Consider the following 26,681-nt stretch of genomic DNA (forward strand, 5'->3'; position numbering starts at 1 on the left):
CCATTTCATCTTCACAATGACCCTGTTAGGTAGGTTAGGTTGAGAGATAGCAACAAACCCAAGGTCTTCCAGTGAATTTCTCAGCTGAGCAGAAAGCTGACTCTGTGTCTCCCTGGTCCTAGTATTACATTTTTAAACACTTTAACCCACACGGTTAGCTGTACCAGGTGATTAAACACTAGAAAGTCAGGGGTGCCAACTTGAATAAAATATTGAGGGGGCCCTAGATGAGCCCCACCCCATATAATCAATCACATTATGTGGCACATGCACACCTTTTGAATGGCAATGCCTCTCAACTTTTGGGGGGGGGCATTATTTTATTGGGGGGGTCCTGAAGGGACCTCGGCCCCTAGGAGTTGGCTTCTATGCTGGGGGTGGGGGAGATATTTTCCACCTACCCAACCTCACCTTTGAAGACGACGTCAATTAACCAAGATTAGCACCCTTGACTCCGTCCACCTCCCCCGTCTCTAACGCGGAATACAATCCTCACGTTTGCCAAAACCAGCTGTTGAAAGGCGGGGGAGGGGTTCTAAACTGCCGAAAACTGATTGTGGGTATATATAACAGAGCAGTGCAAGGGAACTAAACCTCTCAAATGTGATCTGGCACATGCGCTTCTCGTTTTTCAATAGATGCCGACGGCTCAGGTGCCGAGTTCGGCGGTGGCTCTCCGTGTAAACGAATCCGGCGTCTTAGAAACGTGAAAACGGAAGATTGAGTGAGTACGTGTGTGAGAGAGAGATAGAGGAAGAGTTGTGGGGAGACGGCATGCGCCGGAGCGGCAACCTTGCCCCCTAGTGGTACCCAACGTTCGCATCCCTTGGGCGGCCGCGGGCATCTTCTTTGATGTGCATCCTTCGTCCCCCGCGAGCTGGTCCCCTCGCGCCCTGCCGCCTCCTCCTCCTCCTCTCGCCATTGTTCCTCCCTCCGCCTCTCCCCCCCGCCGCCCCCTCCCGCGCGCCTTTCTCCTCCCTTTGCTGATGTCATTCAGAAGCTGTTCAGGCTGAAGGCGAGAGAAGAGCAGGAGCCGCTCGCCTGCCCAGATCATGGCTGCTGCCGTCGCCGCTGCCTCCGCCCCCACCGCCGCTTCTCCTCCTGCGGTGATGGACCGGGAGAGCCTCTCGCCCGCGGCGGCGTCCAGCTAATCCCCATAGGGCGCCATGGAGCCCAGTGGCCTCGGGGAGCCACCGAACCTGATGCAGTTTCTGCGGAAGCTCAAGGAGGTCTTCGATGTGTGCGATGAGGACGCCGACGGCTTCATCCGGGTGGAGCACTTCGTCGCCCTGGGGCTGCAGTTTGGCCAGGGGGATGAGGTAGGCAACTTGGTGGTGGTGGTGGGGGACCTGCGTTCCCGCCTGATATTTAAGAACTGCCTTTCCTTCAGGGGGGGCATTATCCTTGGGGCTCCCCAAATCTCACTAAGCCCTATTTCTGAGACTGCTCCCCCACCCACAACCCCCAGATTCTAACATCTCTTACAGCACAGGATGGGGCTCAGGGTTTCGGAAATGGTGTGCATTTGTCCTGGAATGTGTGGAATAATGGCATGCCTCTGAGCATGTGCAGAGGGCCTTTCCCTCACTGCTGTGGCTGCCATATGTTTAAGTAAGCCGGTGAGCCTTTGTGCTGGCTTCTATCTTCATGGCCTGTACTTTAGAAAATACGCACTAAAGGAGCACCCTTCCTCTTGCGGGGAGTCAGAGACTCCTACTCCCCATGCAGAAGACTGGTGCGTTGGAGAGAGCAACAGTGGAACACCATAAAATGGAGATTGAGGCATGTTCTTGGTGCTGAACCCCATAGAAGCACCAAGTGCCCTAGTCAGGACTGGGGGTATATCCCTGTGTCACAGAACGGAACGTACTTGCATGGAAATCTGTGGAGCAGAGTGACGTCTTAAGGAGCCTACATTGGCCACCCCTGATTTCATAGCTCTGTGCTTCCAAATGACTTGAGATACATTTATGGCCCTGATTCCTGCATGTAGTTGCAACATTTCACCAATAGCCTTAGGCAGGGAGATGATGTGCACAGCACTTTAAAAGCAGTTATTGCAATGAAAACTGAATCCCCGTTGTGAGAATTGCCTTCTCCACCCCCCTTACTTGTAATTGACCATCACATGTTTGCTCCTTAGTCACGTCTTCTGCGTTACAGATTTTGGACAGACTCATCTTCCCTATATACTTCCCATAGCCTACTAGACAACAACAGCAACCTTATTCCTTACCCATCCCTGCTCCCCTGGCCACTAGTATAGTTCTTACCTGCTGTTGGTTTTCTCTTTTTTTAATTGCCTGATCTCACTAGCAGTTGACTTGTCTCATTGGGTGATTATGCGAAGAATGTCAATATCTGTAGGGCAAAGCTCTTCAAACTATTTGCGTGATTGCTGAACAGGACTAGAACACAGTTTCTTTCTCTAAAACAGCCTACAGGCATCCCACAAAGGGGGAATGTTGGAAGATTTTGGTACTGGTCTTGCTGACAATTTCTTTTGATGCGAATATGGAGAGGGCTTTTGTGCTTCATCAAAGTGCTTGAACTTGGTTCGTCTTTGTTTTCCCTTTGCTCTGATATGGAGTGTCAATAAAGTTGGTAGCTTTACCAAGGCATCCAATGAATGTATTGTATTGTACAGAAACAGAAGACCCTTGAGCTTCAACGCCCCAAAACCATTATGTTGAAGCCATCAACAATTCTAAAACAACTGGGTTTGAGAATCGTAATTGGTTTGAAGACCATAACTTAACTTTGGAGCTGAATGGAACTACCGGACATCAAAACTAGTTTGAGTATCAAATGTGTTTTCAGTTTGCTTGTTTGTTTACGATCTATGCCACAGGCTGAAAACCTGTAGCCTTCCAGAGATGTTGTTGGTTTCCAGTTCCCAGCAACCCAAACCAGCATGGTCAATGGTAAGGAATGGTGGGAGTTGTGGTCCAACAACATCTGGAGGGCCACAGCTTCGTCACCATTTTTCTATGACCTCCAGAAGACATCATTTTATACTTAAAATGGCCATTGACTCCCTCCAGTGATAATATTTTCAAAGGCAGTAATGTCACCTTAGGCCGGGCATAGGCAAACTCGGCCCTCCAGATGTTTTGAGACTACAGTTCCCATCATCCCTGACCACTGGTCCTGTTAGCTAGGGATGGTGGAAGTTGTAGTCCCAAAACATCTGGAGGGCCGAGTTTGCCTGTGCTTGGCTGAGGCATGTTTGAGATTCATGGTTTTAACTTTCTTGCCGGACCCGAAGACACTTAATCTCAGATCAGCGTAACATTCAGCCTTCTATTTTATATCTATATCTATAATTAAATTTTCAAAAGTTTAGCGTACTCACTTGTATACATAGTAATTTTTTCCTTGGTTTTGTAGACTTCCCATCCCATTTTCCATGGTGTTTTTAGTTTACCCTGTTTGCTGCACCCTGTCTTCTATCTCATACCATAACAACAATACTATAATCTCTAATTCCTTCTGTTGCTCATAGTTCAAATCCTGCTCATGAGTTCATCATATTATGGAATTTCTTTAAGTAATCCAAAAAAGGCTTCCATTCTGCTACAAAGCAATCGTCATTAGGTTCTCTTATTTTGGCTGTTAACTTTGCCTATTTTGCATAGTCCATCACATTGCTTATCCATTCTTCTTTGGTGGGAACTTCTTCTTCCTTCCATTTTTTGCATAAAGAATCCTAGCTGCTGTCCTTACATATACAAACAGCTTAATCATCCTTTTTTGAAACTTATATATGCTGTTGGACTACAACTCCCACCATCCCCGGCTATTTGTCCATGCTGGCTGTGGATGATGGGATTTGTAGTCCGAAAACATCTGGAGGGCCACAGGTTCGCCACCTCTAATGGAGACAAATAAGTTTTAGCAGGTGCAGCTTTCATTTATTCATATATATGCCATCTTTCCATCAGAAAGATCCATGAGGTGGCTTACAACAATTGAAAGATAAGAACACACGTATTAATTGAAACCAGCTTTGGACATAGCAACAGGGTGCAACTAACAATATCGGCATCAACAGAGTTAAAAATAAAAGTGATGCTTAAACTACAGGGAACCGAAACAGTTAATGTGCAACCACAAAAGTTTTACAAAATTGTAAGGTTTTTGGTCTGATTCCTACAAGGAAGGAGCCAAGTGAACTTTTTGCCACTAATCAAGAGTGACTCACAAGATGGTGCTCTTTCTTGTGATGGCCTATGGGGTCTTGAATTGTGGAGGCATTAGGAATAGGTCCACCAGGGATGATGTGAGTAATTGGACAGGTTCTCATAGGAGTATGCAGTCCTTGAGAGATCTGAGCAGCAGGTGAAAATACTGCATTTGGCATTTTTTCCAACTCTACATAATTCTTAAAGGTACCTTTCAGCGGAGAATGTTTTATTGAATTATTATGGAAATTGTCAACAGGACAACGGAAATGGATTTTCCGTGCCCTAATGGTGGCCAAGAGATTGATATTGAGGAATTGGAAAAATAAAGAGATGCTACCCTTCAGTCAATGGACTGATGATATATCACTGGCAATTTATGAATGGACTGCTTAATGGCGCAGACTCTGTATGGATAAATATGATAACATTTGGAATGAGTTTATACAAAATGTAGTGGGCTGTTAGCATTTTCATAAGCACTAGGACAACAACACTATACCAGTTTATACAAGAAAGTATGGGAATATCGTATATTACTCCTTTTTTGGTATATTTTTGATTTTGTATGTATTGTTGTTGTTCTCCCTCTCACTTTTCCTTCTTTTCCCACCTGTATCACTTTATTTCTTTTAACTGAAATCGCCTTAATAAAATATAAATATTTAAAAATAATTCTTAAAGATATGGGAGCTCTAAAAAGGCCTTCTCTGCAGTGGCTCCCCGTCTGTGGAATACACCTTTAGGTGGCAGGCAAAAACATTCCTCTCAGGCAGGCATAGGCAAACTCGGCCCTCCAGATGTTTTGAGACTACAGTTCCCACCATCCCTGACCACTGGTCCTGTTAGCTAGGGATGATGGGAGTTGTAGTCCCAAAACCTGAAGGGCCGAGTTTGCCTATGCCTGCTCTCAGGCCTTTGGTTGATTGACATTCAATGCCCTTCAAAAATGTGTTTGGGTGTTATTGGGTTGTTCTATTTTTTAATTTTGATTATGTATTTTGTGTTTTTATATTGTGATTTTCTCCTGTGAACTGCCCTAAGACCTACGGGTGTAAGGCGGTGTACCAATTTAATTATTATTATTATTATTAATAATAATAATAACAAGCCTTGGCTAGTGTAGCTACACCAATGCAGTTGTGCTGTCTTGAGTTGCTTCAGTTGTTTTGATTTTGGCATTGCGATAGTAACATTTTTTGCCCTTCCTCAGCAAGTCCTAGGGTTAGGGCCCAGGGGTCAGCAAACCTTTTCAGCAGGAGGCCGGTCCACTGTCCCTCAGACCTTGTGGGGGGCCGGGCTATATTTTTTGGGGGGTGGAATGAACAAATTCCTATGCCCCACAAATAACCCAGAGATGCATTTTAAATAAAAGCACACATTCTACTCATGTAAAAAACATGCTGATTCCCGGACCATCTGCGGGCCGGATTGAGAAGGCGATTGGGCTGGATCTGGCCCCCGGGCCTTAGTTCTCCTACCCATGGATTAGGCTACCATGATGTAAATAACAGTGCAATTCAAATATGGATGGGAGCCTGGGTGATAGAAGTTTACCCTCTTGATGAAGACTGCAGAGGAGTGAGGCCTAAGAGATTATATTCCCTTTGTAGAGTTGCGTAGAAGAGAAAAGGTCCCGCAGGTGTCTCTCACCCCATCCTCTCCCATTACCTCGGTTTAAGAACAGCCCTGTTTACGAACGATTTGGTTTACAAACTGCAAAACCAGAAGTAGTGTCCCGGTTTGTGAACTTTACCTCGGTCTAAGAACAGAATCCGAACAGTGGAAGGGCACCGGCGGTGGGAGGCCTCATTAGGGAAAGCACGCCTCGGTTTAAGAACGGTTTTGGTTTAAGAACGGACTTCCGGAACGGATTAAGTTCATAAATGGAGGTACCACTGTACTGATGCAGTTTGATGGGAAAAGGCATTTTAGGAGATTCTAATTTGCAGCTCAAGATTACAGCAGCAACCCCAGTGCACATTCTGGGATGAGTGTACCTGTTATGCATTGGATGTAGATATTTTAAGCTCTGCAAAGGAGGCAGCCGAGCCGAGCCTAAGAGGATTAAAAGTTCAACCCTTTATGGAATAGAAAGTGGAATAACTTAACCTGTAATGTGCCAAAGGATGCTAGAAATCTTAGCAAAATCGCCAATAATTCATGCATCTAATGAAACCGAACTGCTTGCTTAAAACATAATAATTCAGTGTAGTTTGTGCAGCGAATGGAATGAAGGAGTTCCTGAAATTTGGTTTCAGTCAGGACTCCTGTTTGCAGATGACCTAAAGTGGAAAGTATTTATGATTTTTCCTGCCTGCGTAGATGAGGTGAAGAAGGGAAAAAGCCAATGCTGGTCATTTTTAAAAGGGCTGATATGTTCTCTTGTGTTTGGCAGTGTTGTCTAATGCAAGAGAAAAACAGGTACCGTAGCTTCTCGAAATTGGAAACATGGTTTGTTTCATGCTACAAAGGTGGGGGAAATGGCACCGTCTGAAATTCTCTTTTATCGCAGAATTTAAATATATAATTGTGATACATTGTGCTAATTTCTTAGTTGACATTTAAAATGTTAAAGGTGATTTGCAATCAAAATATTCAAGGCGGTTTCAATCTAAAATAAAACAAGACACGATAATAAATCAAGGTATCAACAAAAAGCAGAGCACATATGAAAAAGAGCAAAATATCAATAAAAAATGATGTTGGTTTAAAAAAAACCTTAAAAAGCAGTAGCAGCATAAAACATCTGCAGGTTAGTAACCTATAAAAATTAGCTGAATTCAAACAGCCTTTGGTTCCTGTCTAAACAAGGAGCAGCAAAGGAGCCAGGAGGAGCTTCCTTCAGACTGGGGGGCTGTTTCATGTTTTGGGTGCCACAGGTGAAAAGGCCCTGTTATTTACTGTATTTCTGATGGAGGTGGGTAGGGAACAAGATTCCGGGTCCAGAGTCTTCAATGTCAGTAAAGTAGTCTTTATTGGAACTGTGGCTCACATTAGCATATATTATTATTATTATTATTATTATTATTATTATTATTATTATTATTCTATTACTTATACCCCACCCATCTGGCTGGGCTTCCCCAGCCACTCTGAGCAGCTTCCAACAGGATATTAAAAACATGATAAAACATCAAACATTAAAAACTTCCTTAAACAGGGCTGCCTTCAGATGTCTCCTAAAAGTTGTTTTTTTCCTTGACATCTTATGGGAGGGTGTTCCACAGGGTGGGCGCCACTACCAAGAAGGCCCTCTGCCTGGTTCCCTGTAACCTCACTTCTTGCAGTGAGGGAACTGCCAGAAGGCCCTCGGAGCTGGAGCTCAGTGTCCGGGAAGAATGATGGGGGTGGAGATGCTCCTTTATGTGCATGATGTCATGCAATGGACAGGTAGATGGCCCCACCTACTTTCAAACTTGGTCTACAGCAGTGGTTCTCAACCTGTAGGTTGCCAGATGCTGTTGGACTACAACTCCCATCATCCCTAGCTAGCAAGGTAGGTCAGAGCTCAGGGATGATGGGAGTTGTAGTCCAACAACATCTGGGGACCCACAGGTTGAGAACCGCTGGTCTACAGAGAGTGAAGGAGGAAAAAAATCCATCTCACTTGGTGGGTCCAGTTCCTCACCCCGATGCATACTCTATGACACAGTTTACCCAAGACTTTCTTTCCTCATCATAAAAGTTGTATATTGCACAGCTCCAGTGGTCACTTAGCATTAGGGCCAGGGCTGTAGCTCAGCAATGGAACATCTGCTTTGCGTGTAGAAGGTCATGGGTTCCATCTTTGGCATCTCCAAGCAGGACTGGGGGAGACTTCCTGTCTGAAACCCTGGAGATCTGCTACCAGTCAGTGTGTAGACTGAGCTACATGGACCAATGATCTGACTCAGTATGGCAGCTTCCTGAATCCCTTGAGAGCCAGAGAAATAAGATGGAGTGCATGTTATGAAGTCACGAGGAGGGTACACAACTAGCTGGGACTTTCTTTAATGAGAGGCTTACAGAGAAAGGCTGGCAGCCAACCAAGTGCTGCAGGCAACTCTTGAACTGGAACCGAGAATAATTAATAATAATAATAATTAATAATAATTTTATTATTTATACCCAGCCCATCCGGCTGGGCTTCCCCAGCCACTCTGGGCGGCTTCCAAAAAAATATTAAAATACTATGATACATCAAACATTAAAAGCTTCCCGAAACAGGGCTGCCTTCAGATGTCTTCTAAAAGTCTGGTAGTTGTTGTTCTCTTTGACATCTGGTGGGAGGGTGTTCTATAGGGAGGGTGCCACTACCGAGAAGGCCCTCTGCCTGGTTCCCTGTAACTTGGCTTCTCGCAGTGAGGGAACTGCCAGAAGGCCCTCGGCACTGGACCTCAGTGTCCGGGTAGAACGATGGGGGTGGAGACGCTCCTTCAAATATAATTAAGAAGTTCCAAGTTCCTGATAGCGGAATCCAGGAGAAACCAATACAAGTAGTTCTTTTATTGCGTGGGGTGTTTGTGTGATCTGAGCATTTCATCTGCAACATTTCAAGGCATCCTCGTTTGCCTCTCTTGGCTGGTGGAGAACATCCAATTGGGACCCTGAAAGATGTCTGGCAGACCCTCTCTCTCTCTCTCTCTCTCTGTGTGTGTGTGTGTGTGCGTGCGCGTGCATACAGGTGTTATATAATGCCTAGCTTCTGTGTTGATGAATTGGTTTCCGTGGAGCTTGGTAGTCTCTTATTCCAATCCTATGGCAACCCCTATCAATCTTTGCAGCTGAAACAGAACAAATCCCTGCCAAATTTAATGTGTGCCGCAACAAATCTCCTTTTCCTCGTGTATTGGTTGTCCTTGTTGTATTCATTTCATATCTGCTTAGGGAGATAGTGGGATTTCTGGAGCTGGTGTTCTGCTGTGGGAAAGCATTACATTGTAACAGCCGTGTTTAACTGGAAAAAAGTCAGCAAAGGTTGCCTAGAATTAGGAAGGGATTCAACACAGCAAGAAGAGTAAGGCGCTATCTGAAAATAAGATTAGTTAATTTCTTTCTGGTGCAACATGTAGCCTTGGGAAATGGAAACAGCTGAAAAGTAAATACAATAATGCACATTCAGTGGCCTGAGATACATGCTTGTGGGGAACTTCAAGAGCTCCTGTTCTCACAATGGCCTACTGGATGCCTATAGGTAGCCCACAGCCAGGGCACAAGGACAAAAGCACACCTCCACTCGTGGTCCCTGGTGACTAAATAGCAGCCTTTCATCTCAGAGCCCCTTCCAGAGCTACACTTCTCAGAGTTCTCTGAGAAGGCATCAGAGTGCTTTAAATGCCTGGTGTGAATGTGGCCTAGAGTAGTATTCAATAGCGATGTTGATCACAGAGTTTGATCACAGTAGCCCATGTTGTTCTCCTTTAGACCGAAGAGACAGGTTTCTCAACAGCAGCTTTGTAGTGCTAGCATATCCAAAGGGCTCTGGCCATGCCCAAGATCTGCTTTCAAACTGTAAAGGTAAAGGACCCCTGACAGTTAAGTCCAGTTGCAGATGACTCTGGGGTTGCAGCGCTCATCTCGCTTTACAGGCCAAGGGAGCTAGCATTTGTCCGCAGACAGTTTTTCCGGGTCATGTGGCCAGCATCACTAAGCCGCTTCTGGCACAACGGAACACCGAAACCAGAGCAGCGCACAGAAATGCTGTTTACCTTTGTGCCACAGCGGTACCTATTTATCTACTTGCACTGGCGTGCTTTTGAACTGCTAGGTTGGCAGGAGCAGGGACCGAACAACGGGAGCTCACCCCGTCGCGGGGATTCGAACCGCCGACCTTCTGATCGGCAAGCCCAAGAGGCTCAGTGGTTTAGACCACAGCACCACCCGCGTCCCTTTCAAACTGTAGGTGCTATTTTACACACACACACACACACACACACACACACACACACACACACACTTACTTCGGACTGGATATGGCTATCTTATTATTATCTGTGCCATGTGTTACTTCTGATTTTCTTTTTCCTGTGCTGTGTGATATTATTTACCAAGAGTGTACATTTGCTTTGTGCCTTCAGCTTTACAATTGTGTATTGTTAACAGGATGCATGGTGGAGGTGTGTGTGTGTATGTGTGTTTGTGTGTCTGATAGGACCCCTGTTGCTTTAAGCAGCTCTGTGGCAAGAAAAATTCAATAGGTGGAATCTTTTCCAGCTCTTCACATTTGCATTCTGGGGGGAAAGCTTTAGTAGTTAAGTTTCGGCTGTTGGCTTGTATGTGCTTGTTTATTACCTAAACTGCCCGACTGGTGATTTCAGGACTTGATTCCCATGGATAAACAATGTCCTGTAATTTGACATGAGGACATTGTAGCCTGCCGCCTAAAGCGAAGGCATGATCTAGAAAGATTGGGCAATGATATCCGGAATCTTTCAACCTTACCCTCTGGGAATAAATTATATGCTCCCATATGTACTCACTTGCTGGGAACAAAAGGCCATAATGGAAGGAAAGGAATTCTAGATTTGATGAAGTCTGTCTGTAATGACTATCCACACCTAGAGGAGTGACTTCAGCAGTGCCAGATTATTAAATAGGCACTGGCCTATGAGCCCCATGGGATCTTTGGCACTCAAACTATGTGTTTTGTCCATGAGTGACATGTGCTATCATAACGGTGGCACAATGCTGGCCTACCTTTGGGCTTCAGTGGTGCAGGGAGACTTGCAATTGAAATAAAAAAATTAAGGTCTCGTATATATAATAAATGTTTATAAATGTACCAAGCAAACATGTACATAAATATATAAACCACATGTCTGAAGCAGCACAGGAAAACAGCCCTGACTCCCAAACTGATCAAATGTTTTCTCTGCAAGGTCAAAGGAAAATGGAAAAGCTTTCCCATTGTCTTTTCCTTCCCAAATCCTGTCTTAAGGGTATGTCTGTGTATGAATAGGGTGAGCCTGTGACCTGGCTCAGGAACTAAGTATTTGTCATTACAAAAGACTGACCAGGCTCCCCAGGGTATCCAATCGAGCATTAACAGGTAACCTGCCAGACAGGAGAAAAACAGCGCACTCAGATTTCTGTTGTAGACCACCTTTCCTGTGATGTAGGTATGATGTATCTGGGGTGGTGGTCTTGGGCTAACCCCTTCTGTATGTATGATGTTTCTGGGGGGTGGTCTTGGACTCCAGGGTGGGCAATTTAAAATGTCTATACAGTATAAGGGCGGGCACACCTGGGCTTCGGGGTCCTCCTCCTTTCCTGCGTGTGAGGGGAGCACCCTGTTGCAACAGTTCAAAAAAGATCAGATTTACAAGCTGCTTTGCTTCTGAATATTCTCTGGTTGGCCTCTGTTATTTTCTCCGACCAATGGAGAACCTGCAAAGGACTTTATAAGGGCTATTATGTTCCCCATAAGGGAATAAGGGCAGATTTTCGTTTATTACACAATGAACCCATCTCTACCCAAGCAGACCCAAGTCAGTCCACTGTTGATTTCTGATGAATTCATTAAGGAAAAATGAGCATGCTCAGGTTGTTGAGCAAAGACCTGCTCCAGATTCCTCTTCCTTTGGAAGTCATGAAAGGCAGGAGGTTTTCAGTCCTAGCACTTACAGCACAGCAGTCCTCTGTAGGGTTGCTGGGTTGCAGCCTGGAAAATAAACCTTTCCCTCTTTAAACACACATCTAAGGAGGCTAGAAGGTACCATTTCCCCTCCTCCTCCTCTGATCCTTTTCATCCACCTGCCTGTGCCTGCCATAGGGGCAGGAGTAGAGTTCTGTTCTCCTACCTCAGGTGGGCAAGGACAGGCTAAAAAGAAAAAGGAAAGGAGCAGAGGAGAAGGAGAAGGAGCCAGGAGTGGCTGCAACCCTGTTTCTCACTTTATCAGTGATTTGAAAGGTAAATGCTTATTCTCTGATGTGCACCTTAGCAATCCTGTTCTTCAGGGAGGCCTGATAATGTAATTGTCATGAGGACAGATAAGGCTATACTCTTTCAAAAGGCTGTGTTGATATCCTTTGATGTTGCACTGACACTGTGCTGTAAGACCTATTATGGCTTTACTGTACAGTCCCTGCTGAGGTTCCTGGTGTGGTTATGTTCATTGCAAATGGCTTGGGTAACTGCCAAGCCAGAAAACTGATGACCCTGGCAGCTATGTCTCTACTACATAAAGTTGGTGGCAGCAATTGAGGGTTGTTCCTGAGGGAAGGAGAGGGGTCTTTGTCCTATGATTGCTGCTGGGGGAGGAGGGTTCAGAGCAGATTACACTATCTACGTCTTCTGCAAGCAAAACTGGTCCTTACTACTACTATTACTACTACTACTAATTTATTATTTAACCCCTGCCCATCCCACTGGGTTTCCCCAGCCACTCTGGGCGGCTTCCAACAAAGTATTAAAATACAGTAGTCTGTTAAACATCAAAAGCTTCCCTAAAAAGGGCTGCCTTCAGATGTCTTGTAAAAGTCTGGTAGTTGTTGTTCTCTTTGACATCTGATGGGAGGGCGTTCCACAGGACGGGTGCCACTACTGAGAAGGCCCTCTGCCTGGTTCCCTGTAACTTGGTTTCTCGCAGTGAGGGAACCACCAGAAGGCCCTCGGCGTTGGACCTCAGTGACCAGGCAAAACGATGGGGATGGAGACGCTCCTTAGGTCTGTGGGGTGCCCCCCCCGTATACGCCTTTGATTTTAATTGATAGGCCATTGGAGACAGAAAAGGCTGCTTAATGTACATCATTGTTTGCAAACCAGAGGATCTGTGCCTGAATGTCTCTCCTTTTTATGCCTCGCAGAGTGTGGTCCCTGCAGAATTCCTCAAACTCTAAATGCACACATACTTTCAAAAGAGAGAAGATGGGTTGTGTGGAAGGTGAAACAGCATTGGTGAAATTTCTAATTAAAGAGATATCTACCCTAATTGCTTTTTCTTCTGAAGCTGCTTCCATGCCAACCTTTCCCCTGCTTGAAACAAATGGCCAGCTCTCCTTTATATTCTAACTTTTGTTCACAGAGAAGTGAGAGACAAGAGGCTAAAGTGTTTTTGTGGGGCCATGAATAATAATAATTTATTATTTATACCCCACCCATCTGGCTGGGTTTCCCCAGCCACTCTGGGCGGCTACCAACAGAATATTAAAATACAATAATCTATTAAACATTAAAAGCTTCCCTAAACAGGGCTGCCTTCAGATGTCTTCTAAAAGTTTGGTAGTTGTTTTCCTCTTTGACATCTGCTGGGAGGACGTTCCACAGGGCGGGTGCCACTACCAACTTGGCTTCTCGCAGCGAGGGAACCGCCAGAAGGCCCTCAGAGCTGGACCTCAGTGTCCGGGCAGAATGATGGGGGTGGAGACGCTCCCTCAGATATAATTAAGAAGTTCCTGATACCGACGCTGTTTAGGGCTTTAAAGGTCAGCACCAACACTTTGAATTTCACTCAGAAATGTACTGGGAGCCAGTGTAGGTCTTTCAAGAACGGTGTTATATGGTCTCGGCGACCGCTCCCAATCATCAGTCTAGCTGCCGCATTCTGGATTAGATGTAGTTTCTGGGTCACCTTCAAAGGTAGCCCCACATAGAGCTCATTGCAGTAGTCTCAGCGAGAGATAACTAGAGCATGCACCATTCTGGAGAGACAGTCTGTGTGCAGGTAGGGTCTCAGCCTGCGTAGCAGATGGAGCTGGTAGACAGCTGCCCTGGACACAGAACTGACCTGTGCCTCCATGGACAGCTATGACTCCCAGGCTGTGCACCTGGTACTTCAGGGGCACAGTTACCCCATTCAGGACAGGGAGTCCTCCACACCTGCCCACCTCCTGCCCCTCCCAAATGGTACTTCTGTGTTGTCAGGATTCAACCTAGTGCCCCCTCTCACAAATTGTCGGCCACTATGGAGGAAATTCTTGGGAAAAAAGCAATGACAAACCTAGACAGCATCTTAAAAAGCAGAGGCATCACCTTGCCAACAAAGGTCCGTATAGTTAAAGCTATGGTTTTCCCAGTAGTGATGTATGGAAGTGAGAGTTGGACCATAAAGAAGGCTGATCGCCAAAGAATTGATGCTTTTGAATTATGGTGCTGGAGGAGACTCTTAAGAGTCCCATGGACTGCAAGAAGATCAAACCTATCCATTCTGAAGGAAATCAGCCCTGAGTGTTCACTGGAAGGACAGATCCTGAAGCTGAGACTCCAATACTTTGGCCACCTCATGAGAAGAGAAGACTCCCTGGAAAAGACCCTGATGGAGGGCACAAGGAGAAGGGGACGACAGAGGACGAGATGGTTGGATAGTGTTCTTGAAGCTACCAGCATGAGTTTGACTAAACTGTGGGAGGCAGTGGAAGACAGAAGTGCCTGGCGTGCTCTGCTCCATGGGGTCACGAAGAGTCGGACACGACTAAACAACTAAACAACAACAAGACAATATATTCTCCTTTCCAGTGCTTTTTTCTGGGGGTTTCTGGGAGGAAATTCGGCTACAAGGAGCAGCAGTGTTTTTTTCTGGGGCTACGCAGCACCAACACCTTTTGTTTCTAGAAGAAAAGCATTGGGGAGAAGGGCTTTTTTCAACTCTACATTGTTATGATTCTAAGGGCAATTTTGAGAGAAAAAATGATGGGAAGGGAAAGGGTTAACAAGCCCTCCTTCCCCCCAGCCCCCACCCTGTCCCCATTCACTCTGCTTTTCTACTCTTGCCTGAAACTTCCAGAGTTGGTTTTCAGATTAAAAAGCAAAGCTCAAGATTATTGCCTATAGATTAACCGGAGCTGTCCACAGAGCCAGTGCTGAAGGTACTGTTTTAACTACTTGCCTCCTCTGTGTCAAGCAATGGTTTCAAATGGTTTCACTGACCATCTACGAGTTGACTTACTCAAAATAAATACGCTAAATGATGATTTGGTGGTTATGGACGGGTTCCCTCCATTTAGGTTTTTTAAAAACTTCATTTATACTTTTCAGATATATACATTTCATGTTTAGGGAAGTTTTTAATGTCTGATGTTTTATTGTATTTTTAATATTTTGTTGGAAGCCACCCAGAGTGGCTGGGGAAACCCAGCCAGATGGGCGGGGTATAAATAATAAATTATAATTATCATCCTCACCACCACCATCACCAAAGTCATTTTGATGACTTGATGATCATCATCAAGTCATTTTGACATTTTTAAAAGTTGTCTTCCTTCCCCCTCTTTCTGTAGTTCCTTAAAATTATTTTTAATATCTTCTGCATATCCAAATTAACTTAACTTACTCATTTTTTTATCTTCTTTAAATATATACACTGCAGGTTATCACAATAACCTGGTAACTGCAGGTAACTGCAGGTTATTACAATAATCCTGCCAGTGGTTGTTATCTGTTTACAGATTATCTGTTTATCTGTGGTTATCAGTGGTTGTTATCTGTGGTTTATCAGTGGTTGTTATCTGTTTACAGGTTATCTGTTTACAGATTGTCTGTAAATATTCAGTAAACCATTTCCATTCTCTTATAAAAAGTTTGTTATCTTGATTTCATATTCTTCTGATAAATCTCGCCATTTCTGCATATTCCATAAGTTTTTGTATCCATTCTTCCTTTGCTGGGACTTCTGCTTCTTCCCATTTGGGGGCAAGTAGCTTTCTTGCTGCTGTAGTCTCCATTTAATTAGTTTTAAACTTAAAAGAAAACTAAGCTAGTGTTATGAAGTTGCCTGTGAAAGTCAGCACCTTTTGTTCACATCTTTTAAATAAATGTGCTAATGAGCATTGAAAGCGGTCCATCCAAGCTGATGGACTATGCCAAAATGTCAAAACTAACTAGGAAGCTCAGGAATCAAGAAGACAAGATCTTTATAAAAAAGAATGGGAAAAGTTTATAATGTATATAAAGTTTATAATGTATATAGAAGATGATTGTAAGCAGGTTTAAACATTGGCAGAATTTTAAGCACACTTGTAACAGTATGTATGGATAATTGAGGAAGATAAAAATTGGAGAAGCAATGATATGCAGTTGAAAATAGGATTAATAGGGCCCATGGAAGGGATAGGGGGAAGTCAGGAGATTCAGAGTAATCTCGACATTTGGAATTGTTTTTGTGGTATGTTTATATTTTTGAAAATCAAATAAAAATTTATTTTAAAAAAGAAGAAAGAAAGCGGTCCATCCATGGAGTTAATATGCAGCCTCAGCATGCAGGGATGTTGGGAGTTGTAATAGTCAACGTAGTTTGACATTGTTAAACGTCAAAAGGAATGGCAGCTTTTCTGACCGCACCAGACATGCTCCCCCTTGCCATGTCAGACAGATTTGTGCTCCTAAAAAGAAGTCACCTGAATGTTGTTGAGCTTTTGTTAGGAAGGCCCATTTTGGGGGGGTTCAGGTCAAAGTTTTTAGGGGAGCCGCAGTTGTTCAGCTTCTTTGTGAGGAGCGAATGATCTACCAGTGATCTAACGCAGACACCCAGTGATCTACCGGTAGATCACGACCTACCTGTTGGATATGCCTGATCTAGATGAGCCTTGGGGTCCATTTCAACTCTACAATTCTATGATTCAATGAATAGATAGACAAATAGTCCTACTCAGTGAGTGAAAAGGAAACTTTCTGTGTTCCTCTAGAATACTTTTGCACAATTCCCTTTTGTTTCCATGATGTCAAAGTACTTCCCAGTGAATATGCCCTAGTGAACTTCAGTTTGCTATTGGACCAGCATGCAAAAAATGCCTAAGAGGCAAGTGTTGAAAAGTGTCCATTCATGGAGCTAAAAGATAGCTACTACCACACAAGCTGCATGCATGAGTCTGATAGTCAACTAATGTCAGAACCACTGAAAAGGAAAAACTTTGAATGATCTTTGGTTTCTGTTTCAAGTACTGCCATTTTTACATCTCTCTCAAGCATCTGCCTGTCAGGAGCTCGTCCTACTCTCAAGTAGGACCCTGGCAGAGACTCATGTCCAACTGGCACGTTCTTTCCCTCCTGGTCGTTCGTTCGGGAGCTTCATAAGCTTTCTTCTGTCCAAACATCACAGCGACCGATGCCAACAGACATTGGCACACTTAGGGATCCGCAGAGTTTGCGCAGACCTCAGCAACTCAGCATTTTGGCTAATCTACTTTATTTACATATAAACACACACGGAGCACTGCAACATGGCTCCATCTCTCTCTAGCATTAGACAGCAAAGAGAAAGAACAAAGGACAATAGTCCCACTTCACAGAACACAGTAACACAAACATCCTGTCTCTGTCACTTCCAACTTTGTGGAGTCAAAACATACACTGTCATGTGATAGACAAAAATCCCATGACTGCAATCATGGAGCAGGAATTCTAACACTGCCTTCCTATAACTCCTGTGTTTTGCCTTGGCACATAATGATTAAGGCGAAAACAGTCCTGACATATCTTTGTAAAAGACACTTCCTCCTAGATACAGGGAAGCCTTCCATTTTGTATTCTTTTGGAGACAGAGCATGAAATATTTGCGCTTAGACATCTGTTCCTTTGCATAATGGGTTGCATATTTTATAGGCTGTTTTTTCCCCCTTTGTGCCTGACAATTTTCGGTTTTTAGACGTACCAATTGGCATTCTTCACTGTGTGGCATTGTCTGGGCAATCTTCAGAAATTTTATTCCTGTTGATATTCAGATTTCTCCTACATGTGGAGTTTTCTTTCTCCTCAGTGTCATTAAGCTCTGGAAGGCGTATTATGTAGATCAGCTACAATGAATTGTGTGCCGTGTTGTACAATTAATGTTTCTGGGAAGATGGTGGCTGGTAAGAGAGGCCTTTTTTGATCTCCAAGCTGTGTCATCAACTTTGCATAGCTGATCTGTCAGCAGCCAACACGGTAGAAGAATAAAAGAGATTTCTTTCTTTTTTTTAAACACATCTGTTTCTATGTTTAGCAGAGTAAAGTGAATTCGTGATTCTTTGTTGGCTGACTCACTTTATCGCATGATAGGAGTGCCTTTTGTTTTGTAATAATTTAAAATAGTTTAAAGGAATCCATTCTCACTTCTAGGCAATATAGCATCAGTGTCACAGTGGAGTTGGGGAAGAAAGAGCATAGAGATCTTTCCCTGAATACGCAAGTTTTTACTTGTCTTCCAAACATATGTGCTGAGTTTTCCCAAGGAGGGACTTCCACAAGAAACAGCTTTCCAACAGAAAAGGTCTTGCCCCTTTCCCACTCCAGGATTGCCATGGCTTCAGTCCTACATCACTGTGGAGGAAGTCTTGTTGACCTTGGAAGGCCCTGCTTCTGAGTAAACATAGGTTTGAGTAGACATATTGACCCATTGTTTATAAAGTGTATCCCATTTCATGGCTCTGAAAGAAGCAGCAGAGCATCTAATGTTGTATGTAAAACAATCAAGGCAACATCTAATAAAAAATACACAGCTCATTAAAATATAATGCAGCCAAGCAGAATGATGAGTCAAATCACAGTGCAGAGCAAGGAAACATGGGAAAGGAGCAGTGCCTTTCTTCGGGGGGGGGGGAGTGGGCCAGTAATCACCATGAAGCAAGTGCCACATTTTAAACCAGTGCTTATCTTCTAGAAAAAAGGAGGCTGGTAATGCGTAGCCTTGAGAACCCCCAGAAAAAAGCACTGGAAAGGAGAATATATTGTCTTGTTGTTTAGTTATTTAGTTGGGTCCGACTCTTCGTGATCCCATGGACCAGAGCACGCCAGGCACTCCTGCCTTCCACTGCCTCCTGCAGTTTGGTCAAACTCATGCTGGTAGCTTCAAGAACACTGTCCAACCATCTCATCCTCTGTCGTCCCCTTCTCCTTGTGCCCTCCATCTTTCCCAACATCAGGGTCTTTTCCAGGGAGTCTTCTCTTCTCATGAGTTAGCCAAAGTATTGGAGCCTCAGCTTCAGGATCTGTCCTTCCAGTGAGCACTCAGGGTTGATTTCCTTCAGAATGGAGAGGTTGGATCTTCTTGCAGTCCATGGGACTCTCAAGAGTCTCCTCCAGCACCATAATTCAAAAGCATCAATTCTTCGGCCTTCTTTATGGTCCAGCCATAGCATTAACAATACAGACCTTTGTTGGCAAGGTGATGTCTCTGCTTTTTATACTGTCTTACATCAGGCTTTTTAAACAAGTGGTTAGCCAGTTAGCCACTCCTTTATGAAGCTGTAGACTTCTTTTGTGTTAAGAGCTTGATGCAAAGTTGAACACTTCCATGCTGGTGACTTGGGGGAAGTCATTTCCAGGGGAGGAATTTGGTTTACCAAATTTCAGCGGCACCCTTTGCAAGGTCAAAATTCAGCAACCCCCACCTCTCTGTTCTGTTCAGTTTACTGCAGTAGTACCTCGGTTCTCAAACACCTTGGTTCTCAAACGCTGAAAACCCAGAAATAAGTGTTCCAGTTTTTGAACGTTTTTCGGAAGCCAAATGTCCAATGTGGTTGTCAGCTATTGTTTCTGGGGCGCCTGTACCAATCAGAAGCTGCGTCTTGGTTTTCGAACATTTTGAAAGTCAAATGGGCTTTCAGAACAGATTAAGTTTGGCGCTTATGTTTTTGCTATTTATTTTGCATTTTTGTTTTTGAGGCTTTTTCGGTTAATTTGTTTTTGTGGACTGTGTGGAACTCAGTTCAGCTACTGATTGATTGGTTGATTGTGTGACTGCGGAAATGGATAAAAGCCCCCCATCCAAACAATGACTATCATCAATGCAGGTTAGAATAAAAAAAAATATATCATCTACAATACTGTCTTATTTATTTTATAGTACAGCACATTGATTATTGCTTTCATTTTATGGATCAATGCTCTCGTTAGATAGTAAATTTCATGTTAAATTGCTGTTTTAGGAGTTGTTTTTAAAAGTCTGGAACGGATTAATCTGTTTTGCATTACTTTCTATGGGAAAGCACGCCTTGGTTTTGGAACGTTTTGGTTTTGGAACAGACTTCCACAACGGATTAAGTTTGAGAATCAAAGTATCACTGTACATCGTAATTGTGATGCCCTTTCTTGCAGTCCTCACCCCCCCCCCCCCGCCATACCTCTATTCTCACTCTCTGGATTTACTTTAAAAGTTCCATATAGATTCTGCGCCTAAAGGAGGCTTTTTTTTTCACTTATTGGAGGCGTTTTGCCTACTTAAACTTTGTTGAGCAGATTGTTGGAAGTGAACTTGCATTCCATTCAAGGCAATATGCCATCCCTTCTGAGCAATACAGGGTCTCCCTGAGCTGGGTAGCTTTAGATTTTACGTCCCTACTAGCGGGGCGATGATATATTTGTGTGTGCGTTTTAGAAAAAGCTTACTTCACTCAATTAAGTGGGGAAGGAGGGAGTGATTAGAGAGATGAATGATAACAGGGCATGTCAGACACAATTGCCAGCCACATAATGCATGATTTTACAAAGGCAGTGTGACTGTAAATAGACAGCCCAGTAATATCCATCTCTATTACCTTCTGTTCAGAATATAATTAAAGGCCCTCACTTGAGAATAAGCAGAGAAAGTCTTTCATTGTTTTCAGGATTAACACCCCCCCCCCAAACTGTGGTTTACCTCTCACAAAGCTACAATTCCCAACCCCTTAAGAAACTGCAATTCCCACAATTCTTCAGGAAATGATGTGCTTTAAACTTATTGTGTTTGTGTGCAGCCTTAAAAAACAGGGTTGTTTAGAGCAGGGGGGGAAAACTATTCATGTATGTTACTACAGCAGCTCATATGGGTACTTCGGGTTAAGTACTTAATTCATTCCGGAGGTCCGTTCTTAACCTGAAACTGTTCTTAACCTGAAGACCACTTTAGCTAATGGGGCCTCCTGCTGTTGCCGCGCTGCCAGAGCACGATTTCTGTTCTCATCCTGAAGCAAAGTTCTTAACCCGAGGTATTATTTCTGGGTTAGTGGAGTCTGTAACCTGAAGCGTATGTAACCTGAAGCATATGTAACCCGAGGTAGCACTGTATACTCAAAGGTGGAAAGAAGAAACAGCTCCAACAAAAGAGAATTGGCAATTAATGGAATATGCAAAAATGGCAAAGCTTACCAGAAGAATTAAGAAATCAAGAAGAGAGACTTTTTATGTCTGAGTGGAGAAAATATATAGGCTATTTGAAGATACACTGTAAACAACTTAAAACATTAGCAGGGTTGACTGGTGCAGTTAGAGATAATTAAAAAGAATAATAAGACTGATATAAATTTGATATGCAGTGGAGGAAAGATATAAAATATGTAACCACAGAAAGGAAGGAAGGGAAGCTGAAAGAAATGTAGGTGGTTTTTGTGTACAGTTGTTTTTTCTTTGTTAGAAGGTATGTAAAATGAGAAGATTAAAAATAAAATTTAAAAAAAGAAAATATTGTTGGTTTCCCTGTTTACACATCAAAGAGCTAAATGCCTGTTTCATCTAGTTAAGCCCAGAAGACAGTCCTAGGATTTGGATTTGTGTGTTTTTTACCCAGGAATTTCTAATGGGGAAAGATGGGGTGAGAATAACTTGACAAAACTAGAGGCAATAGTGTTGGACTTCAGACTGGGATACCAGGTTTCAATTTCCATCTGTGCCATGGATTAGGACAGATTATTACTTATTGGCTTTGGTTTTCCATCTGTAAATTTGAGGTAGTAGTGAGAGCAAGTGCCATTGGTTAAGAATGTAAACAACTCTGCTTTCTACTTTCCTTTTTGAAATGTATATAAATGTATAAAGTATGTTTTAAATGTATAAAGTATGTCACCTTGAGCGTGTTGCCCATAAAGGTAACGTAAAGGTACCCCTGTCTGTACGGGCCAGTCTTGACAGACTCTAGGGTTGTGCGCTCATCTCACTCTAGAGGCCGGGAGCCAGCGCTGTCCGCAGACACTTCCGGGTCACGTGGCCAGTGTGACGAAGCTGCTCCGGCGAACCGGCACCAGAGCAGCACATGGAACGCTGTTTACCTTCCCGCTAGAAGCGGTACCTATTTATCTACTTGCACTTAAGGGTGCTGTCGAACTGCTAGGTGGGCAGGAGCTGGGACCGAACGACGGGAACTCACCCCGCCGCGGGGATTCGAACCGCTGACCAGCAAGTCCTGAGGTTTTACCCACAGCGCCACCCGCATCCCCTGTGTTGCCCATAACATGGATTAATTAGTTTCTTGATGTATTTTAGGAGCGGTTTGGGGCATTTTCAATAGGGCCACAGATCAAACAAGGATGTATTCATTTCATGTAGTACTTTGGCAGGCTTGCTGGTTGTTAAATGCCAGGAAAGCTTATTATCTTGGCCCAGTTAAATGAAAAAATGTATTGGAATCCAAAGGGAAGCAGTTGAAGCCAAGAAGCCACTCTGTCTTAGGTTTTGCATTTATGGTGGCTTATTTATTTTTTTACCCCTTGTTGTCATAGGTTTAATGTAGCCTCCGTCCGAATGGTGATTGTTCCATATTCAGTGATCTGTGTTTGCCTGAGCTTGAGTCTGAGCTCCTGTGTTCTGATTTGATACATGATATCCAATCACAGAACATTTCAGGATTTGGGCCTCTGCCATTGGCCCTTAAACTCTGAGTCATGATTCGCAGCTTGGAAGTTTAGACAGCCAATCATGTTGGGAGTGGGAGTGGCCCAGACCTTCAGCAACGTATATAAGCAGTTGCTTTGCCCCTGTTGTCCAGTTCTGGTAGTTCAATAAATGTTCTAGCTATTATCACTGTGTCTTGCCTTATGAGAACCCACCTACACTTCAGTGATCTTCCAGCCATGGATTTTTTGCCCATATCCAAAGGTGCCAATTTGATAGTTTTATATTCCTGAAAGCCACATCTTCAGAATCTTGGGTGCTGTGATCTCATGTGATTTTGTATGTGGAACAGAAAGATCAAACAGTGCTCACCGTATCTGGTGGGAACCTGTTACACTGAAGAAGCAGTGGCTTGATCCCTGTTAATCCAAAATGACAAATCCTTTTTAATCCGCACACATTTGCTCTCTTCATTTGGGCAATTACAAGTGTAGAAAGTCTCTCTCCCTCTCCCCCCCCTTCTTTCTTTTAAGAAACTGATTATTATGGAGGGAAGATTGCATTTAGCCACGGCCTTAAAAGGCTATTTGTCCACACTCTGCAGGGATGACACTAAGCTGAAGAAAGACTAGGGATGGCTCTCTGGTTTGCCTTTCGTTCCAGAACTTATAGACTGCAATCCCAAGGGAGGGTGCAGCAGCCATGTCACAACCAGGGATGATGGCTGGCTTCCAGCAGGAAGGGGCTCCATGCACAACCATTTGTAGAGTGGCCAGGTGATAAAAAGGGCCATTTCAGGAGGTATGGTTTATCATGCCGAAATCCTCTCTTCTGCACAACTACTACAGGAGCCAGCCCAATTTTTTTCACCAGGATACCCTAGATTACTGTCATAAACAAAAATCTGTCCTTATTCCCTTATGGGGGACACAAGAGCCCTTATAGAGTCCATTGTAGGTTCTCCATCGGTCGGAGAAAATGACAGAGGCCGACCAGAGAATATTGAGAAGCAAAGCAGCTAGTAAGCCTGATCTTTATTGAAACTGATGCAACAGGGTGCTCCCCTCAGACGCAGGAAAGGAGGAGGACCCAGAACAAAGGAGGAGGACCCTGCCCTTATACTGTACAGTGGTACCTCAGGTTAAGTACTTAATTCATTCCAGAGGTCCATTCTTAACCTGGAACTGTTCTTAACCTGAAGCACCACTTTAGCTAATGGGGCCTCCTGCTGCTGCCGTGCCGCCGCAGCATGATTTCTGTTTTTATCCTGAAGAAAAGTTCTTAACCTGAAGCACTATTTCTCGGTTAGCGGAGTCTGTAACCTGAAGCGTATGTAACCTGAAGCGTTTGTAACCAGAGGTACCACTGTATAGACATTTTAAATTCCCTGCTCTGGAGCTCAATACCATCCCTCCATACATCATACATACATCACAGAAAGGGGTGGAGCTCAAGACCACCCCCCGAGATACATCATACCTACATCACAGAAAGGGTGGTCTACAACAGAAATCTGAGTGCATTGTTTATCTCTTGTCTGGCAGGTTACCTGTTAATGGTTACTTGATTGGATACCCTGGGGAGCCTGGTCAGTCTTTTGTAATGACAAATACTTAGTTCCTGAGCCAGGTCACAGGCTCACCCTATTCATACACAGACATACCCTTAAGACAGGATTTGGGAAGGAAAAGACAATGGGGAAGCTTTTCCATTTTCCTTTGACCTTGCAGAGAAATATTTGAGGTCAATTTGGGAGGGACAAAATGGTTCCAGGACTTTTTCTGTGGGGTTTCAGACATGTGGTTTATATATGCAGTTATGAACCTTTATTTTATATATATGTGTGTGTGTGTGTGTGTGTGTGTGTGTGTGTATATATATATATATATATATATATATATATATATATATATATATATAATCTTTAATTTTTTAAATTTTAATACCATGTGAGCAGCTCCAAACCAACAATGCATCATTTAGGTGGTGAAAGAGAAGCACTTTCTTCCATAGCATTGTCCTTCAAGCTTGAGCCCCCCAGATGCTGTTAGATTTCTACTGTCATGAACACATCTGCCCCAAGTAGAGAGGCACAGCATGAGTCAGGAAGCAGCCAGCAGCAAAGCTTGCATTTCTCTCAGACAGCTGGGAGCATGTCAGCTGTCTACTCCCCCTGACACTGAAAGGAATGCAGATAAGACGCTAGCAGAGGGCGGGATGGAGAGAAGCCAACTCGCTCAAGAAGCACAGGCAGGCTCGGAAAGCAGAAGAGAGAGCATTTCCTCACCGGAAGAGGAGGGAATTCATCCTGTGAGCCCAAGGAGTTGACATATGGGGAAGGTATTAGACAGAAAACAAAACCAGAAGGGTCATAGGTTCAGGATATTCTGCAGAAGCAGGAAGAAGAAGAACTCCTCAGAAGGGTCAACTGAATTGTAAGGTACGGAAGCTCCGATAGAGTGCCAGAGGCCGATTGATTGTCTTGCAATAAATCTTCAAGCTAATTACGACTTGCATGCTGAGTTATCAGGGCCTGGGCTCCTGACATCTACTCCCATTATTCCTGGCTGAAACCTATCCATTCTGAAGGAAATCAGACCTGAGTGCTCCCTGGAAGGACAGATCCTGAAGCTGAGGCTCCAATACTTTGGCCATCTCATGAGAAGAGAAGACTCCCTGGAAAAGACCCTGATGTTGGGAAAGATGGAGGGCACAAGGAGAAGGGGATGACAGAGGACGAGATGGTTGGATAGTGTTCTCGAAGCTAGCAGCATGAGTTTGACTAAACTGCTACCACCATGAGTTTGACTAAACTGCTACCAGCATGAGTTTGACTAAACAACAATGTGTGATGAAGAAGTCATCATGAAGAAGGCCAGAAGATCACACACACACACACACACACACACACACACACACACACCAGGCCAGGTACAAAGGAGAGGGGAAATGTACATTTTGAAGTTGTATAGAACAGTGTTATCTTCAATCCCCATATGTTGCTGGACTTCAACACCCCCACTAGCTTTGTTGTTGTTGTTGTTTAGTCGTTTAGTCGTGTCCGACTCTTCGTGACCCCATGGACCAGAGCACGCCAGGCACTCCTGTCTTCCACTGCCTCCCGCAGTTTGGTCAAACTCATGCTGGTAGCTTCGAGAACACTATCCAACCATCTCGTCCTCTGCCGTCCCCTTCTCCTTGTGCCCTCCATCTTTCCCAACATCAGGGTCTTTTCCAGGGAGTCTTCTCTTCTCATGAGGTGGCCAAAGTACTGGAGCCTCAGCTTCAGGATCTGTCCTTCCAATGAGCACTCAGGGCTGATTTCCTTCTGAATGGATAGGTTTGATCTTCTTGCAGTCCATATACATAAACACACATAAACACCTCTGATTGGAGGTATATGCACCTCATCTGTCCACACATCACCATGGGAAAACAGAGCTCTTGGATGCTCGTTATATGTGTGTGATCTGGGGACCAGATGTCCCAGAGAGATGAGATCCGCTGGATCAAAGATGTTGCATGGGAAGCAAGTTTAGAGAAAGCCATTTTTGCACATATGTCCTCATGGATTTGTACCAGGGAGCACTTCACAGATGCATTAATATTATCTTTTAAAAAGTTTGCCACACTCTGCAATGATGTCTGGTTTTTCAGGATAGTCGCATTTTTGCCAGCAATTAAGCCGCAGCTTGTCATTGCTGACAAGTGGACTGGCATTGCCAACTAGCTTTGTCATGAGTGAATGGCTGTTGTTTTTTTTTTAAACTAGCCAGCTTAATTCAGCCCCCTCCCTCAATGCTCGGCACTGTAATTTGTGGATCACATTAGTTCCCTTCAGCCGGAGGCATTGACTTTATCGGAGTCCTCCTAAATGGAAATAAATGTGAATGATTTATGCGGCCGTTCCAGCAGAGGCCCTGCTCAATTGAGTTGATACAATACACAATAACATGACTACAAATTGCTCCTGGTATTTGCTGAAGGAGGCTGCTGTTTTTCCCCCCTCCCCTCTCTCTGTA

The 26,681-nt window shown here is 44.0% G+C and overlaps 1 protein-coding gene across 3 annotated transcripts in view; it reads left to right on the top strand.

Moving 5' to 3' along the window:
• The first annotated feature begins 1,001 nt into the window (after positions 1 to 1,001).
• Positions 1,002 to 26,681, top strand: part of RAB11FIP4 (RAB11 family interacting protein 4) — a 188,228-nt gene continuing 162,548 nt past the window's right edge. The window contains exon 1 of one of the 3 annotated variants that reach the window (XM_081898647.1): positions 1,002 to 1,319. In XM_081898647.1, the coding sequence (XP_081754773.1) occupies positions 1,167 to 1,319 (153 nt within the window). In that variant the 5' untranslated portion in view covers positions 1,002 to 1,166. The remainder of the gene's footprint in view (positions 1,320 to 26,681) is intronic. The other 2 variants (XM_081898649.1, XM_081898648.1) reach the window with 2 other exon arrangements.

Source organism: Podarcis melisellensis (genome assembly GCF_964234715.1).
Source record: "Podarcis melisellensis genome assembly, chromosome: 2".
Taxonomy (NCBI): Eukaryota; Metazoa; Chordata; class Lepidosauria; order Squamata; family Lacertidae; genus Podarcis; species Podarcis melisellensis.